At 46.6% G+C, this 14,450-nt stretch overlaps 1 protein-coding gene across 2 annotated transcripts; it reads left to right on the forward strand.

Moving 5' to 3' along the window:
• Nucleotides 1-1,608: 1,608 nt before the first annotated feature.
• Nucleotides 1,609-14,172, forward strand: agbl2 (AGBL carboxypeptidase 2). 2 transcript variants are annotated; one of them, XM_064313189.1, is made up of 18 exons: nucleotides 1,609-1,779; nucleotides 2,003-2,039; nucleotides 2,196-2,259; nucleotides 2,792-2,947; nucleotides 3,414-3,599; nucleotides 4,618-4,725; nucleotides 5,528-5,669; nucleotides 5,974-6,429; nucleotides 6,992-7,321; nucleotides 7,929-8,088; nucleotides 8,828-8,954; nucleotides 9,332-9,432; nucleotides 9,905-10,017; nucleotides 10,447-10,513; nucleotides 11,083-11,196; nucleotides 12,101-12,175; nucleotides 12,480-12,552; nucleotides 13,639-14,172. In XM_064313189.1, exons 1-18 carry the CDS (start codon nucleotides 1,754-1,756, stop codon nucleotides 14,049-14,051), a joined length of 2,748 nt encoding a protein of 915 aa, XP_064169259.1. In that variant the 5' UTR covers nucleotides 1,609-1,753; the 3' UTR covers nucleotides 14,052-14,172. The 2 variants fall into 2 exon arrangements, with proteins under 2 accessions (XP_064169259.1, XP_064169260.1); XM_064313190.1 differs by having other exon boundaries at nucleotides 12,101-12,179; nucleotides 12,483-12,552; nucleotides 13,639-13,778.
• Nucleotides 14,173-14,450: the final 278 nt, after the last annotated feature.

Here is a 14,450-nt window from a genome sequence, read left to right on the forward strand (position 1 = left end):
GTACTTGAGACATCAATTCGATTTTTCCAAGACCGTCTAATACAGTTTTTCTTGATTGCTAACACATTAAAACTGGTTACTTTAGCAAAAACTCCCAAATTATTACTTCAGCTTTCAGAGGACCGACACATCTCTCAAAACTAAAAACACTTCACTTGTTTTAACACATGCTGCAAATTGTCGAACTTTTTCTACAAATCTTTACAAACAAATGCTCATGAATCACTGGTTACACACTGTGCTCATGCAACAAACACTAGTAGTCAAAACAGTTAACTCAAGTCATCACAACCTAAACTCAGGTAACACACCTTTCTCTAGGTGCAAAAATTTGCAGCAAAATTAACACATCAGTCACAATCTCAGGATCCATAAATAGGGCCACAGTTTGCATCTGTGTGCTTTTGAACAATGGATCCTCAAAATGGACAAGCTGTCCAAAGATCAGGAAGACAAAGAAGACGACGAAGAGGCAGGAGACAATTTGTCCCAGACGAAATACGTTCCACCTTGATTGACCATGTGCTGGTGCATGGTATGACGATGAGGGAAGTTGGACAGAGAGTTCAGCCAAACTTCAGTCGTTTCACAGTGGCATCCATTGTCCATACTTTCAGACAAGAAAACAGGTACTATAATTTACTGTAATGGTACATATTGTATCTGCTGTACTACTGTGAGGGGATATGCTGCCTATGTAATGTTGAACTGTATTTACAGACTATATATTCTTTAGATTTTATTGCTGTTTTTGTTTATAGTGCTGCATATACTGAGTTCCTTTTATGAATGCTACTCTCCTTTGAAAATACATTTTTGTTCCTTCAACTGTGTTGTGGTTACTGTACAGTACTTTTCACTCAGCATCACTTTTCAGTACTACAAATAAAATATTTGGAAATTTGCACACTCCCTCATTTGTTAGTAGTGTAATATTGCAAAGATCAAAATCTGAAAACCAGAAAATAAGTAGAATAGCCAGGAGAAAATAACTCCTGACACACTGCTATAAAAGGTTTTTACAGTAGTGCTTTGAATTTCTCACTGGTGTGTTATGGGTAATCTACATTGTCTGTGTTTTTGATGGCTTGTGTGTGCCATATGAAGGCAAAGTTTAATTTTGATGGAAGAGTATATGTTTTTGAGAAGATAATTTGAGTTTGGCATGGATGTTTGAGGTTTGTACTGATTGATGTGTAGTTTTGCGATTGTGATAATAGTTCTGAGAAAAAGGAATTGTTTCATTAAATGTGTCTTAGCAATCAAAAAAAAAAAAAAAATGTAAATGTCTGCTCTGTGAACGCCCCGGATTGGCTTTTGCACAGATGGAACAAGTGATCATTCTTTGCTGACAAATCGAGGTACTTGAAGAAATTACAAAATTCAAAGTAATTTTCCCAAGGCTGACTCAACGTCAGGTTAATAAACCAATTGAAAAAAAATGTATCCTTGCAACTTTCATTTCACATTTGGATTTGTTAAATTTGTGCATATTCAGTTTATGTAAGGGCACAGTGGTTGATATAATTGGGCTTATTGTGTATTTGCTTTGCTGTGCCGCCTGTATATGATCTCAATACTTAAATGTTCTCAATCGCAGACAGGGAGGTCGGGTCCCTCTTCAGCTCCTTGGTAACGGTGTTGTAGATGACGTCAGTTGCCAAGGAGCGCCTAGTTGTTGAAGTTGTAAGCGGATATTGGTAACATAGAGGAATTTTCACCTGTGCTTTCTTGTTTGTGGAATTACCTATAGATGCCCAAATACCCAGAACATTTACAGTGAGTATTACGCTTTCCGTCGCGTTAACTGTTCGCATAAACGGTTTATTGTGAAACAATGCAATCTCTGCTACTAAAGGATTCAATCTGAAATTGAGAGTTCGCTGGCATGGGAGACGGACAGAGAAGAGTTCGTAAAGTGAATTTTCTTGTCGCCGACAAAAGCTGTGCTCAGGGAAAACTGAGTAGCCTATACGTGACGTTCAGAACTTGTTTCCTACAGACTGCGTCCTGCTGTGAAGACGGACACCGAGATGCAGGTTGGTCGCCGTTCGCAATCTCTTCACGTTGGCTACATTTGCAGCGAGACAACCCTTTCAAATGAGTTTTGTGCATATTTTATCAAAGCATCTTTTCTAGATGTACGTGTATAACTTTTTTAAAAAGCTTTTCTTATTTGTCGATTTAAAATTAAGATTTTTGTGGACCCCTATGAGAACTTCATGTTGCATCATCTCCGGCACTATGGACTGTTTACGGGTAAGCAGGCTACGGATTGTCTGAAATTAAGTTGCATGGTCATTCTTTACCGCGTCAGCTGACCAGCTTCGAGCTAGTTTTGTTTCCAAGCGTGGGACACGTTCTGTGAAAGCCAAAAAAAGTTAATCGGAGACTCGAGTGGGGCGGCATCACTTATCGTTTTGTAAACATGACTGGTCTTTATTAGGCTATGCGCGTAATAGGCTACGGCACCCATTAACGTTGAAATACAGTGAAGAAGGGGGAACAAAAGTCAAATCATGAGAACTTTAGTGAAGTCTGTTAACACTGATCCAGGATCCAGTTTTTTTTCTGTCTTTACAATATGGATATTATCCTATGTTTATTGCTCTCAATGTAAAAGGTCAAGTTGTCAATTCTGGAAGACAAGTGTGAATTTGCTCACATACTGGGAATGTGTGGGTATGAGGCGGGCGATAAAAGTGCTTTATGGCGTGTATAATTTTGGCACATTACCTCGGCCTGGTTGTTGAACTGCTGTAACCTGTCTTACGCCGATTTTATTTCTCAGACCAGAGAGACCGCGTAAAAAACAGCGTTACTCTCAGCCAGACGTGGGAACGGGACCGTGATATCGCCCTCCCCCCGAGACGAGACAAGAACTCCCCGAGCAGCAGCGATTCGGACTCTGACTTGCGGGAAGAGTGCATAGTCAGTCGGAGGCCATGTAAGTCCCCCGCGTGCACTTTGCCATTAAATGGAGTATTCGTACCTACTTGTAATAGCAGAAACGTAATTTTTCCCGATTCGTCTGGAAATGCTGAACCCATAAATGTCTCAACCGTTGGCAGATGATTTGGGTAAGGGTGACCTTAGCTTACTGGCGGAGACTTAAGTGCTTGAAAGGGACATACCTTCTGAAGAAGTATAAAGATTGGGAAGATGTGTGTGTAACCATGATCCCAGGTAAAGCTGTGTGTGCAACTGTGATCTCCAGGTGTAAAGCTGTGTGTGTATAACTGTGATCCCCAGGTGTAAAGCTGTGTGTGTGACTGATCCCCAGCTGTAAAGTTGTGTGTTTCTAACTGTTACCCAGGTGTAAAGCTGTGTGTGTGACTGATCCCCAGCTGTAAAGTTGTGTGTTTCTAACTGTTACCCAGGTGTAAAGCTGTATGCGTGCCTGTGATCCCCAGGCTCCCTTCCAGTAGAGCCGGTCCCCAGGTCCAGGCAGCTGGTGTTCGATCCAGACCAGGGCTTCTCCATCCCGAGGCTCCGGGAGCCACAGGGCCTCTTTGCCTCGCTGTCCCTGGCCAACCTGCCCCAGGGAGTCCGCTGGCCCGTCGAGTGCCAGGTCATCAAGGAGGAGGTCCAGCACATCGGTACCGCGGCAACTATCAGACAATTATATTCTGAACAGCTCTGACACTGTTGAGCTGCTGGTTCCACATTGCCTTGCTTAAGAGCTGATGTTCTGTCTGTGCTTGTTCTATAAAGAGTTTTCTGACATGCATATCACTGAAACCATGTCTGTCTCATTGATTACATGACACGCATTGAAGTAAATGGCGAAAATGAAACTATTCATTCTTCTGTTTCCGCATATTTGAGGAATGTGCAAAAGAACATGTTTGAGCTTTTTCTGGAGACTTTATTTTTGTTCCATATGAAAATGTGAGAATCCCTTCAGGTACTTCCACTGTTTGGTGTATCTGAGTGGCGAAGGAACGCATGTAGTCTTACTTGATGCTACTGGAACATGATTAATTTAATGATATCTCAATAATCTGACTCTAAAATGATGCTTTAACCTTTCCTCTGTGTTAACAGTTATACGTAGCAGGCTGCAAATTATAGCATTGTGCCTCTGTATGAATCCCTATATATTTTTGTAGACGTGGACATGCCTTTGGTGTGTGTAGCCTGCATAGATACAGTTCTGTATCTTGCTACAGCACTAGTGTATAGACGAGTGACTACAGGGTACATAAAAGTGTTAGGTGTGCAGTGGTAAGAGTTAAAGAGGAATGCCAGGTTAAAGTGAATGCGTTTTATTGTAAAGTGTGTTCGACGACGGCATACGATGGTGCAAAATGTGTGTAGTGGAATAGCTATACACCTCCTCAAACCATTATACTTTTCAAGTCATAATTATTCAGCGTGCCTGTGGAGAAACGAGCCAAGGAAAGAAAAGCTGCTGAAGGAAGTCGAAATCTTTGAGCAATTATCAAGGAAACGGACTGAATTGTTAGCTTGGGGCTTTGTATCTATGGTTAGTTTTCATTTTGGGCAATTATGCGGTATTCTACGCCTTCTGTGGTAAAGCCAGCGATTCAGTGCTTTTTGGTGCTTTCCAGATGTTCCATGCTGCTAATACCTGGTGCCGTGTCTCTGTTTCAGAATGGGAGCCACCGCAACCAGAGCCGTTTTACCAGCCCACGGGCCACGAGAGGACTCCCCTGCCTGTCGGAGAGGAGAAAGGCAAGGTCGTGTACCACATCGAGCCAGGTGGGCTGATCCCCCTCTGCGTTTCCAGTGCTAGCAGTGCCTCGTCCAACATGGCGGAGACATCCTAGCGCCATGTCTCCGAATAGAGGAAAAACTGTGTGTTGCCCCACTTTTGGTAGCAGACCTCTAAGGGCCTCTTGGCGCACTGTGCCACAGATTTTTTTAAAGTCTTGCGCGATACTCTGTATTCGTGGGAAAATCTGTTACAAGTGTTCCAGTTTGATGCCTTTTTTGAAAATTTGAATGTGCTCTAAATACTTTCATGAGGCCTAACTGAAAAAAATAAATTTTTATGACATGGTACGAATGTCAAACAAGACATTTTTATTGTCCCTTGTAGTGTAAGTTTGAACATAATAGAATATACAGATGTGGAAAAAGCTGAGACCACCCCATATTTTTTGAAGAATAATCAGTGTACTCCACCAAATATTGATTGTTGTTTCCTAAGCAAAGATGTTATTTTTCTTATTTATTGGAATAAACATGTTTGCATTATTGAATGTATAGCAACACCATGTATTTTTTGTATTTTAACAGTTGTCATTTTCTGCAAGTAAATGTTCTGAATGACAATAAAAAAGAAGTTTTTAAAAAATAAAATTGTACACAAAAAAAGATTTTGCCCAAATACATACCCATAAGTCTGTGAAACTGGAAATTGTATGTCGTCTCAATATTTTTCAGAGCTGTATGTTTCTTCAGATTGAGGCCAGAGACTCAAGTCCATTATAGAGGACAAAAAAGAATGACGGGGTGTTGGGAGTTTAAGAAATCTGTGACTGCTTCTCTCCCCTCGCAGCCACGAAGACCTCCTACTTCACCTACGCCCGTGTGGGCGGCAGCCGAGGGCCAATCAGGGACCCCACCGGCGGGTGGAGGGACTCCGCCTTGGAGTTCGAGTCCCGGTTTGAGAGCGGGAACCTGCAAAAAGCCGTGCAGACGTACGTGAGTCTCCGCGGCTCTCCTCCTCCAATCAGAGAATCAGATTAAGACGGATGCGTTTCTAAATCCAAAATGGAGGAAGGAAGGTTTTCTTTTCTCTAACGACAGCATTTATGCCTGTGCCATTAACTGGTGGACTGTGTAGGGAAAGAAGCAGGGGTTTTATGTCACGTTTCAGCTGAGAGTGATTCTGGGCTTTGAATAGCCTGAGGAGAGAGAGTGCGTTTGGTGCGATGATGAGCTGAAGTTATAAGTCCCTTAAAATTTAAGTCCCTTAAATTTCTTCCTCTGTTTTTCTTCAAGCGGTCTCCACGACTACGAGCTGACGCTCCGCACGGACCTCTACACCGACAAGCACACCCAGTGGTTCTACTTCCGGGTGAGGAACATGAAGGCGGGAGCGACGTATCGCTTCACCATCGTGAACCTGATGAAGCCCAGCAGCCTGTACGGCCTGGGCATGAGGCCGCTGCTCTACTCCGAGCGGGCCGCCGCCGCGGCCGGCGGCGCGGGCTGGCGGCGGGCCGGCGCCGACATCAGGTACTACGGCAACCAGACGGAGCGCGAGGGCCACGCCCTCTACTCGCTCACCTGGACCTGCCAGTTCCCCTACGAGGGCGACACCTGCTACTTCGCCCACTGCTACCCGTACACCTACTCGGACCTGCGGCGCTTCCTGGCCTCGGTGACCTCCGACCCCGTCGCCGCCGCGCTCTGCAAAGTGCGCGTGCTCTGCCGCAGCCTTGCCGGAAACGCCGTGTACGTTCGTCCGTCCGTCTGTCCGTTCTTGGCCATACGCAAGTTTGTCTGTCTTGTTTGTGGTGTTTGTGATTGATTAGAACAGACAGGTTGACCCATTGCATTAACACATCTTCCGGTGCCCTGCACCATAGTGTATTCAGCTTGTTCTGATTTTCAATAGCTGGGTTTTCTGGAAAAAATACATGACTGATTGCTTTATTGTTAACATTGACGTGCACATATTTATGCATGATTGAAGATGGAGTAATTATGCAACAATGGGAAATATTCTCAGCATCAGCAGGTGGCAGTGTAGTATAATGGGTAAGAAACTGGTCTTGTAACCGTTGTACCCTTGAACAAGGTACTTAACCTGCACTGCTTCAGTACATATCCAGCTGTGTAAATGAACGCAATGTAAATGTTATGCAAAAAGCTCTGAATAAGAGCCTCTGCGAAATGCCTGTAATGAATGAATTGTTACATTTTTAGCTGTTTATGTATGACTCCTCAATTACTGCTTGCAGCTGTATTACTGATAAAAATCCGCCCTGAGAGTGATGGCGCGTTTGGTACGCAGGTACGTTCTGACCGTGACCTCGCCCTCGGCCAGCCGCGAGGCGGCGCGGGCCAAGCGGGCGGTGGTGCTGACGGCGCGGGTGCACCCGGGGGAGACGGTGGGCTCGTGGGCCATGCAGGGCCTCCTGGGATACCTGCTGGGGGACTCGGCGGACGCGAGGCTCCTGCGCGACGCCTTCGTCTTCAAGCTGGTGCCCATGCTCAACCCCGACGGCGTGGTGGTGGGCAACTACCGCTGCTCGCTGGCGGGCCGTGACCCCAACCGCAACTACCGCACGGTGCTGCGCGAGGCCTTCCCCTGCGTCTGGCACACGCGCAACATGGTGAAGAGGTGAGGGGCGGGGCCAGGCTGGGCGGGGCCAGGGGGCGGGACTGGGCAAGGCCTTCCCCTGCGTCTGGCACACGCGCAACATGGTGAAGAGGTGAGGGGCGGGGCGGGGCGGGGCTAAGGGCAGGGGTGGGGCCAGGGGGCGGGACTGGGCAAGGCCTTCCCCTGCGTCTGGTACACGCGCAACATGGTGAAGAGGTGAGGGGCGGGGCTAAGGGCAGGGGCGTGGCCAGGCTGGGCAGGGCGGGGCCAGGGGATCAGGGGAGATGGTAAATGGACTGCATTTATATAGCGCTTTTATCCAAAGCGCTTTACAATTGATGCCTCTCATTCGCCAGAGCAGTTAGGGGTTAGGGGTTAGGGGTTAGGTGTCTTGCTCAAGGACACTTCGACACGCCCAGGGCGTGGTTTGAACCGGCAACCCTCCGACTGCCAGACAATCGGTCTTACCTCCTGAGCTATGTCGCCCCTTGGAGGGGTCGGGGGCAGGGCTGAGTGAGGAGGGGCAAGGCCAGGGGGCAGGAGCGGGGCCAGGGGTGGGGCCAGGGGTCAAGCTGTTACCAGCTGTGCTGTGCAGAAGGCCCCAGGCTTATGCGGTCCCGTTCCCCAGGGTGCTGGCCGAGAGGGAGGTGGTGCTGTTCTGTGACTTCCACGGGCACAGCCGGAAGAACAACGTCTTCATGTACGGCTGCGAGAACCGCGGCGGAGCCCAGCCCCGCTTCTGCGAGCGCGTCTTCCCCCTGATGATGAGCAAGAACGCCGGCAGCAAGGTCAGACCCTATTGGCTATCGGCACGGCCGATACACATGCGCCGCCCAGTCAGCATGGCCGATATACAGACGGCTCCCAATCAGCTCTGTCAAAAGCACTTAGTGCCCAATAAGTATGTCCCATATACAAGCTCAACATGGCCCAGTAATGCTCATCTTCCCCATTAAGCATGATCTGTACATGCTGACAACATGGCCCATAAACACACACACGCATACACACACACAATGCCCATTAAGCATGAACCATACACACACGCAGCATGCCCCATACTCACACGGTACCCAATCACAATGAACCATACACGCAATGTCCAATCAGAATGGTAGTTGCACACGCTGCACCCAATCAGCATGTCAGCATTTACAGCTTGTTCTCCTCGCTCAGGAGCATAAGACCGTAGGATTTTAGGATCGTAGGGTTGCGCATGCTTAGGTACTATGGTTGCCAAGCCGAAAGATGTGAACATAGCTAGGTAGAGGCTGTTCTGAATTGCATGCTGGGAAAACTGGTGTAAAAGGAGGAAAAGAGGGAGCAAGACGTGCAGCTGACTCTCCTGGCCTTGCAGGTTGGAGGCTTCAAACCCTCCTACCCCCCTAAATAAATAAATGCAGAAGGAGGGTGGACTGTGGACTGCTCACTTTTTTAAAAGAAAAATGTGTAGATTGTGCGCCATCTGTACACTGTTTTACGCAGTAAGAGGGAAGTTGAAGATTGCATTATTTATTTTTGTCTCAGTTCTCTTACAGGAGCTGCAAGTTCAGGGTTCAGAAAAGTAAGGAAGGAACGGGACGTGTGGTGATGTGGAAGCTGGGGGTCGCTAACAGCTACACCATGGAGTCCACCTTTGGGGGGTCTACCTTAGGTGAGGAGCATGAGGCTAATAAAACCTCACACACATACTGGCTTTCATGCCTCAAGTGCGGATTAGAGAGGCTCCAACAGTAGCTAGCTCTTTAATTTAGCTTTTAACTGATCATCGTTCTTTGTTTTGTTGCTTTAGTCTTACTTCATCTTTGATCCAGTCTTTTTGATCCTGATCCCTTTTTTAATTTATCATTCTTTAATCTTTTTATCGTTTTCTGTGAAGCACTGTGGACTGCACGAGTCGCACGAAAGGTGCTACTTAAATAAAGTTTTTATTTTGAATCATTATTATTCTTACGTTTTCATGGGGCGTGTGCTGTGAGCGCTGTCCGTTTGCCTGCAGCTGAGCTGAAAATGAGTGGGCTTTCCTGACAGGGAACAGAAAAGGAACGCATTTCTCCACCCAGGACCTGAAATCGCTGGGGTACCACTTCTGCGACACTCTCCTGGACTTCTGCGACCCCGATCCAACCAAGGTCCCACACTTTTTTGTACTTTAACGTGCACCGCCCTGTGTTGAGGCAGGCCGTGGACGGCCCTGCGGTTATGATTGGATGTTCAAAATTTGGGACTAAAAAGTAAAATGTGGGTGTAAAAGTTTTTGACAGAATGTTTAAAGGATTGAAATTATTTAAAAAGGTGTTCAAACTGTTTAAATGTGTGTTGAACTATTCGATGCTTGAACACTGCACCTGGGTGTGTGTTTGCATGCGCATATTTGTGTTTACTTGTTTTGAGGGAAGTAAGCATTGATGTAAGCACTTTTGGCTGAATTGCGTGATGACTCTCTGGGGTGCGCGTGTGCGTGTGTGTGTGTGTGTGCATGTGTACGCGTGTGTGTGTGTGCGTGCATGCGTGTGTGCGTGTGTGTATGTGTGCGTGTATGTGTGTGCGCGTGTGTGCGTGTATGTGTGCGTGTATGTGCGTGCGTGCGTGTGTGTGACTCAGGTGACCGCGTGCTTGGCGGAGCTGGCCGCCATGCGGCGGGAGGCCCGTCTCAGGCTGGGCGGGGGCTATGACGCGTCCCTCAGCGACGCCTCCGCCTCTGACCTGGAGTCCAGGTAACCCTCCCTCAGATGTGCTCGCCTTATGTGACTGCTCAAAGGCTGTCAAATACAGGAAGCGCTCACTTTCAGACCCTGCGTGTCTCTGTCACAGAGTTCAGAAGGTCTTGTGCATGTGATTATGACAAACCCAAGGCCTCTGATTGAGACAATTAGAGTCTGCAATTAGAGTCTGCAAATCACTTCCCTCATTAATTAGGGAAGTTGCATTCCAGTGTCAATGTGAGCACACCTTTATGGATAAACGGTTACCCTAATTATGCCAAATGTACCCTAATTATTATAAGATCAAGGGCCCAGCGGAACAGACCAGTTGGGCAGCTGGTGTTATGGCATAAGCCTCAAAGACGCATTTTTCGTGTGGGTATAGATCCCCGTTAACAGAACTGTAAAAAGTGAGTCTCTAACTCTTGTTGTCCTTCCCAGCACGAGTGGTTCAAACAGCACGGACTCCAATGACTTGCCTGCTCATCTGCTTAACATCATCGACAAGGTACGTAGTGGCACTGGTATGAGTGTATACTTTCTCCTCAGTCAGGTGACATCGTCCCCCTTGTTATTGCTGATCTAGTTTGCCACCCTTGACTGAGTAACATTCTGTCCACTGGGTTCAAGTGATATTTTACCACCATCTTTTATAAACCTTTGTCCTTAATGTAAATTATAATGTATACCAATTCCTGATGGAGACATGAACACTGCAGTTGAGAGAGGCTGTTCAGGGACATGTCAGTAGAGGGTGCTACTGACTACACAACGCGTAGTATTCACTGTGTTTTAAACTGCTAACATCTGATTGATTTTTTACACATGGGAGATGCAAAATGCATGTAAAAATTGTTGAGGAAGTTTACAGAAGTTAATTTAAAAAATACAGCGGAACTTTTCCTACCTCTCTCCCAATGCATGCTGGGATAGGCTTCAGCACCCCCCGCGACCCTGCCCAGGATAAGCGGGTATAGATGATGGATGGGTGGATGGACAGCTGAACTTTGGGGAGAGTTACCCACAGGCCACTGGGTTTTTTTAGCATGGCTGTTTTTTTTTAAATTTTTTGTCCAGGAAATCTCGTGCAAGAAGAAGCGGCTGAAGACCCGGAAGGAGCGGACCCGCCTGCGGCAGGAGAGAGCGCTGAGCAACAAGGCCAAAATCAGCCCCCTCGCCCTCAAGCACAACGTACGAAAACACCCCCATTTCAGGAAAACACCCCATTTCAGGGTGGCAACAGCTCAGGGAGATGAGTCACTTTTCCCCACAGGTGGTAGCTACCCGCATGCTCAAAATTTGCTAAATGATGCCGTATGCTAATTTACGTGTCATTACCTTCATATGAAAACGCGTTTCGCACTGATTGGACGGTTCCGTCTGCAGTCGATATCGATTTGCTGTCGTGTGAGCTGTAGAGTGATAGCGAGCGCAGGAAAGACTGCATCGAGCAGTTTTGGCGCCTTTTTTCCAAGGAAACTAATGCCTGCTCAGAAGTGCTAACATACATATGATCACCGCACCACATACTGCACAATACGTCACGCACGCACGCACACACACACGTCAGTACTGCAGCACACACACACACACGCACACGCACACATGCACACACGCGCACCCCAGAGACTCAATAAAGGGGTCTGAAAAATCAACAAATCTTGCGACTAAATTGGTAACAGTGCGCATACTGGCTCGGTTGAGTTAAGTGTTTTTACTTCAGCCTGACTGCCAAATGACGTAATTATAAATTAGCAATTGTTCATGTGAAACATTTGGAATGGGATGTATTACTGCAATGAAACCATCTTCAGCTTACAAACTATCTGTATACAGACCGTAAATTAACTAATGTAGAGATAGGAATGTACTGTAATATGTCTTAATGTTCACTCAGGCAGAAACCGAGGACATTCCCCTTTGATTTTCTCCTGGGCCTGGGAAATAGTGTTTTTGGAATATTAAGTGTGCTTTTAAATAGAACGTGCTTTAGGTAGTGAGCTTTGGTAGTGTGAGGTTGGGGGGTTGGGGGTTTTGAGTGGTGTATAACAGTCTTATCGTTCTCATTCTTGCCACTCAACACTGATGATGTCAGGCCTCAGTGGTGCCTGGAGAAGGGAAGACAGAAAACCAAGTAGCAGCAGTGAATGACAGCAAAAGAGAAAAAAGGGTATGTGGTGCAACACTGTCCACTGGCCCCACATCCACCCTATGATCCCCAACCCACATCCACCCTCTAACCCCAAACCACATCCACCTTCTGACCCCAAACCCACATCCACCATATGAAAAAAACCCACATCCACCCTATGATTCCAAACCCAAACCCACATCCACCTTCTGACCCCAAAACCACATCCACTCTATAACCCCAAACCCACATCCACTCTCTGACCCCAAACCCACATCCATCCTATGACCCCGAACCCACATCTACCCTCTTGCCTCACATACACTCCTCACCTTTATTTCAGGAGTTTCACCTGGAGGCAGTGACAGCTACCTACTTGCATTTCGAGGGTCCAGTAGACACCACTCAGCCTCCTGGTAAATTTAACATTTAACAATGTGGCTTTCTAATAGAAATGGGAAATGTGTTTTATGGCAGCCAAGCATCATTTTTATGACACATTGCTTATCTATCTGAAGAATGTGCCTCTTGGTTAGCTTGATATATTAGTGAGGGTTAGCCAGATAGCTGTCTTGCTGATTGGCTAGCATTGCCAGTGTCCTAAGGTTATATACAGAATATAGCTCACCCTCAAAATCATGCTATTAATTGAGACATGGTCTTTAGCCAAACAACTTTCCACTTTCTGTCAGATGGCAAAACATCATGAGTATCTAATTTATTCCACTTGTGCAGACAAGGCAGCTTTACCAACATATTCCTTGGTCCTGCCAAATGGCAGAAGCTTGTGTAGTAGGTAGTAGGTGTGGGTTTGGTTCATACTCTGACATCTTTTGGGATGAGGTGTCGTTGAGCCAGTAGGGGGTGAACCAAATGGAAGGCCAGTTCCCCAGCACAGCGATGGCCTGTCCTGCAGTACTGCTGGTTTTCATTCCCCCCCTCCAATCAGGGACTGATTTAAACCTGCCGCTCCTCTTGACTGTAATTTGGCCAATCAGGGCCCATTGGGCTGTGGACAATCAGGCAGAAGAGAGAACCAGCAGTACTGCTGACCTTGAGAGCCAGACTTGAGTGTCCCTGCCTTAGACCTTTGTGTTTTCCGGTGGTAGGATTCCGGCCATGTCTCTGTCTGGTGTGGAAAGAAATGTTTGATAAGGAATTTCAAGGAATTAAAAGGATTTTTAAAAAAAATTAAAGCGTTCTTCGGATTGAAAAAAGTTCTTTTGGTGCTTTTTAAATGTGAGTGTGTAAGCATGTACAAGGATGACTGTTGAGTGACTAGTAAAATTTAATTTTACAAATTTTGCTAGGTTTAAGAAAGACATAAGAGAAAATAATTTAATAAAAAAATTTTCCTGAGGAAAAAAAAACTAATATTTGAAAACGAGGACATTGTTGAAGCAGGATATTAGTTGTAGAAAGGACTGAGAAAAGGTTGCCATCATTTTTACTCGCGAGAAACCGGCAGTTGCCGGCCGGCTAACGCTAACCCTGGTGTGCAGACGGCAGGGCGGAGCTGGAGGGCCGGGCGTGCCGGAAGTTCCCGCTGCGCTCCGTCTCTTCCCAGCCCCGGCAGCCGTACCTGCACCGCCAGCTGCTTCCCTCGCCCTGCGGCCTGGACCACGAGCCCAACTCCACCGCCAGGGGTAGGCCACGCCCGCCTGCCCGCCCGCCTCTTCACGCGTCCGGGGTCCGCAGATTCACTGTTCTCAGCTATTTGTTTTTTAACACCTTGTTCGGTCAGCAGCCTGTGCACGCACAAGATAATTGGCGCTGTATATCAGTTATCATAAAACTACCATTCAACTGTGTTGTGTTGGTAGGATTTACATCTCTGCCAAAACTTTTATTCAGTTTTTGTAGACATCCTGCCTTGCCTAATCTTTCCGGAACGGTCATGTCATGTGTGACCTGAGCAATGTTGTGGGTTTCATGTGTGAAAGGGGCTTATTATCATAATTGTACAGTCTTGGATGATACTATGGTGTCACAGTGTTATTATAAAGGGTTAGCGATGGGCGGCAACCAAAGAATTCATCATTTCAGACATTAAATCAAATCAAATCAAATCATGAGGGGCCTAACTCTGTTATGAAGTACACATTGTCTGCAATTGCTGTCCACAGAATTCTCAAGTTGTATGGTTGTAAACCCATATTTAATATCTCATACATCTTCCTTCAGGACTCTCTCCCACCAGCATGGTCACCAGGTACAACCTAAGCAATTTTTCAATAGAACTTGAGGCAATCATTGGTTCTGTGAGAGATTATGGTGGCATGTGTTCATAGTTAGGAGCCAGATGGTGCCACCG

The sequence above is a fragment of the Anguilla rostrata genome, chromosome 16 (assembly GCF_018555375.3).
Source record: "Anguilla rostrata isolate EN2019 chromosome 16, ASM1855537v3, whole genome shotgun sequence".
NCBI classification, from domain to species: Eukaryota; Metazoa; Chordata; class Actinopteri; order Anguilliformes; family Anguillidae; genus Anguilla; species Anguilla rostrata.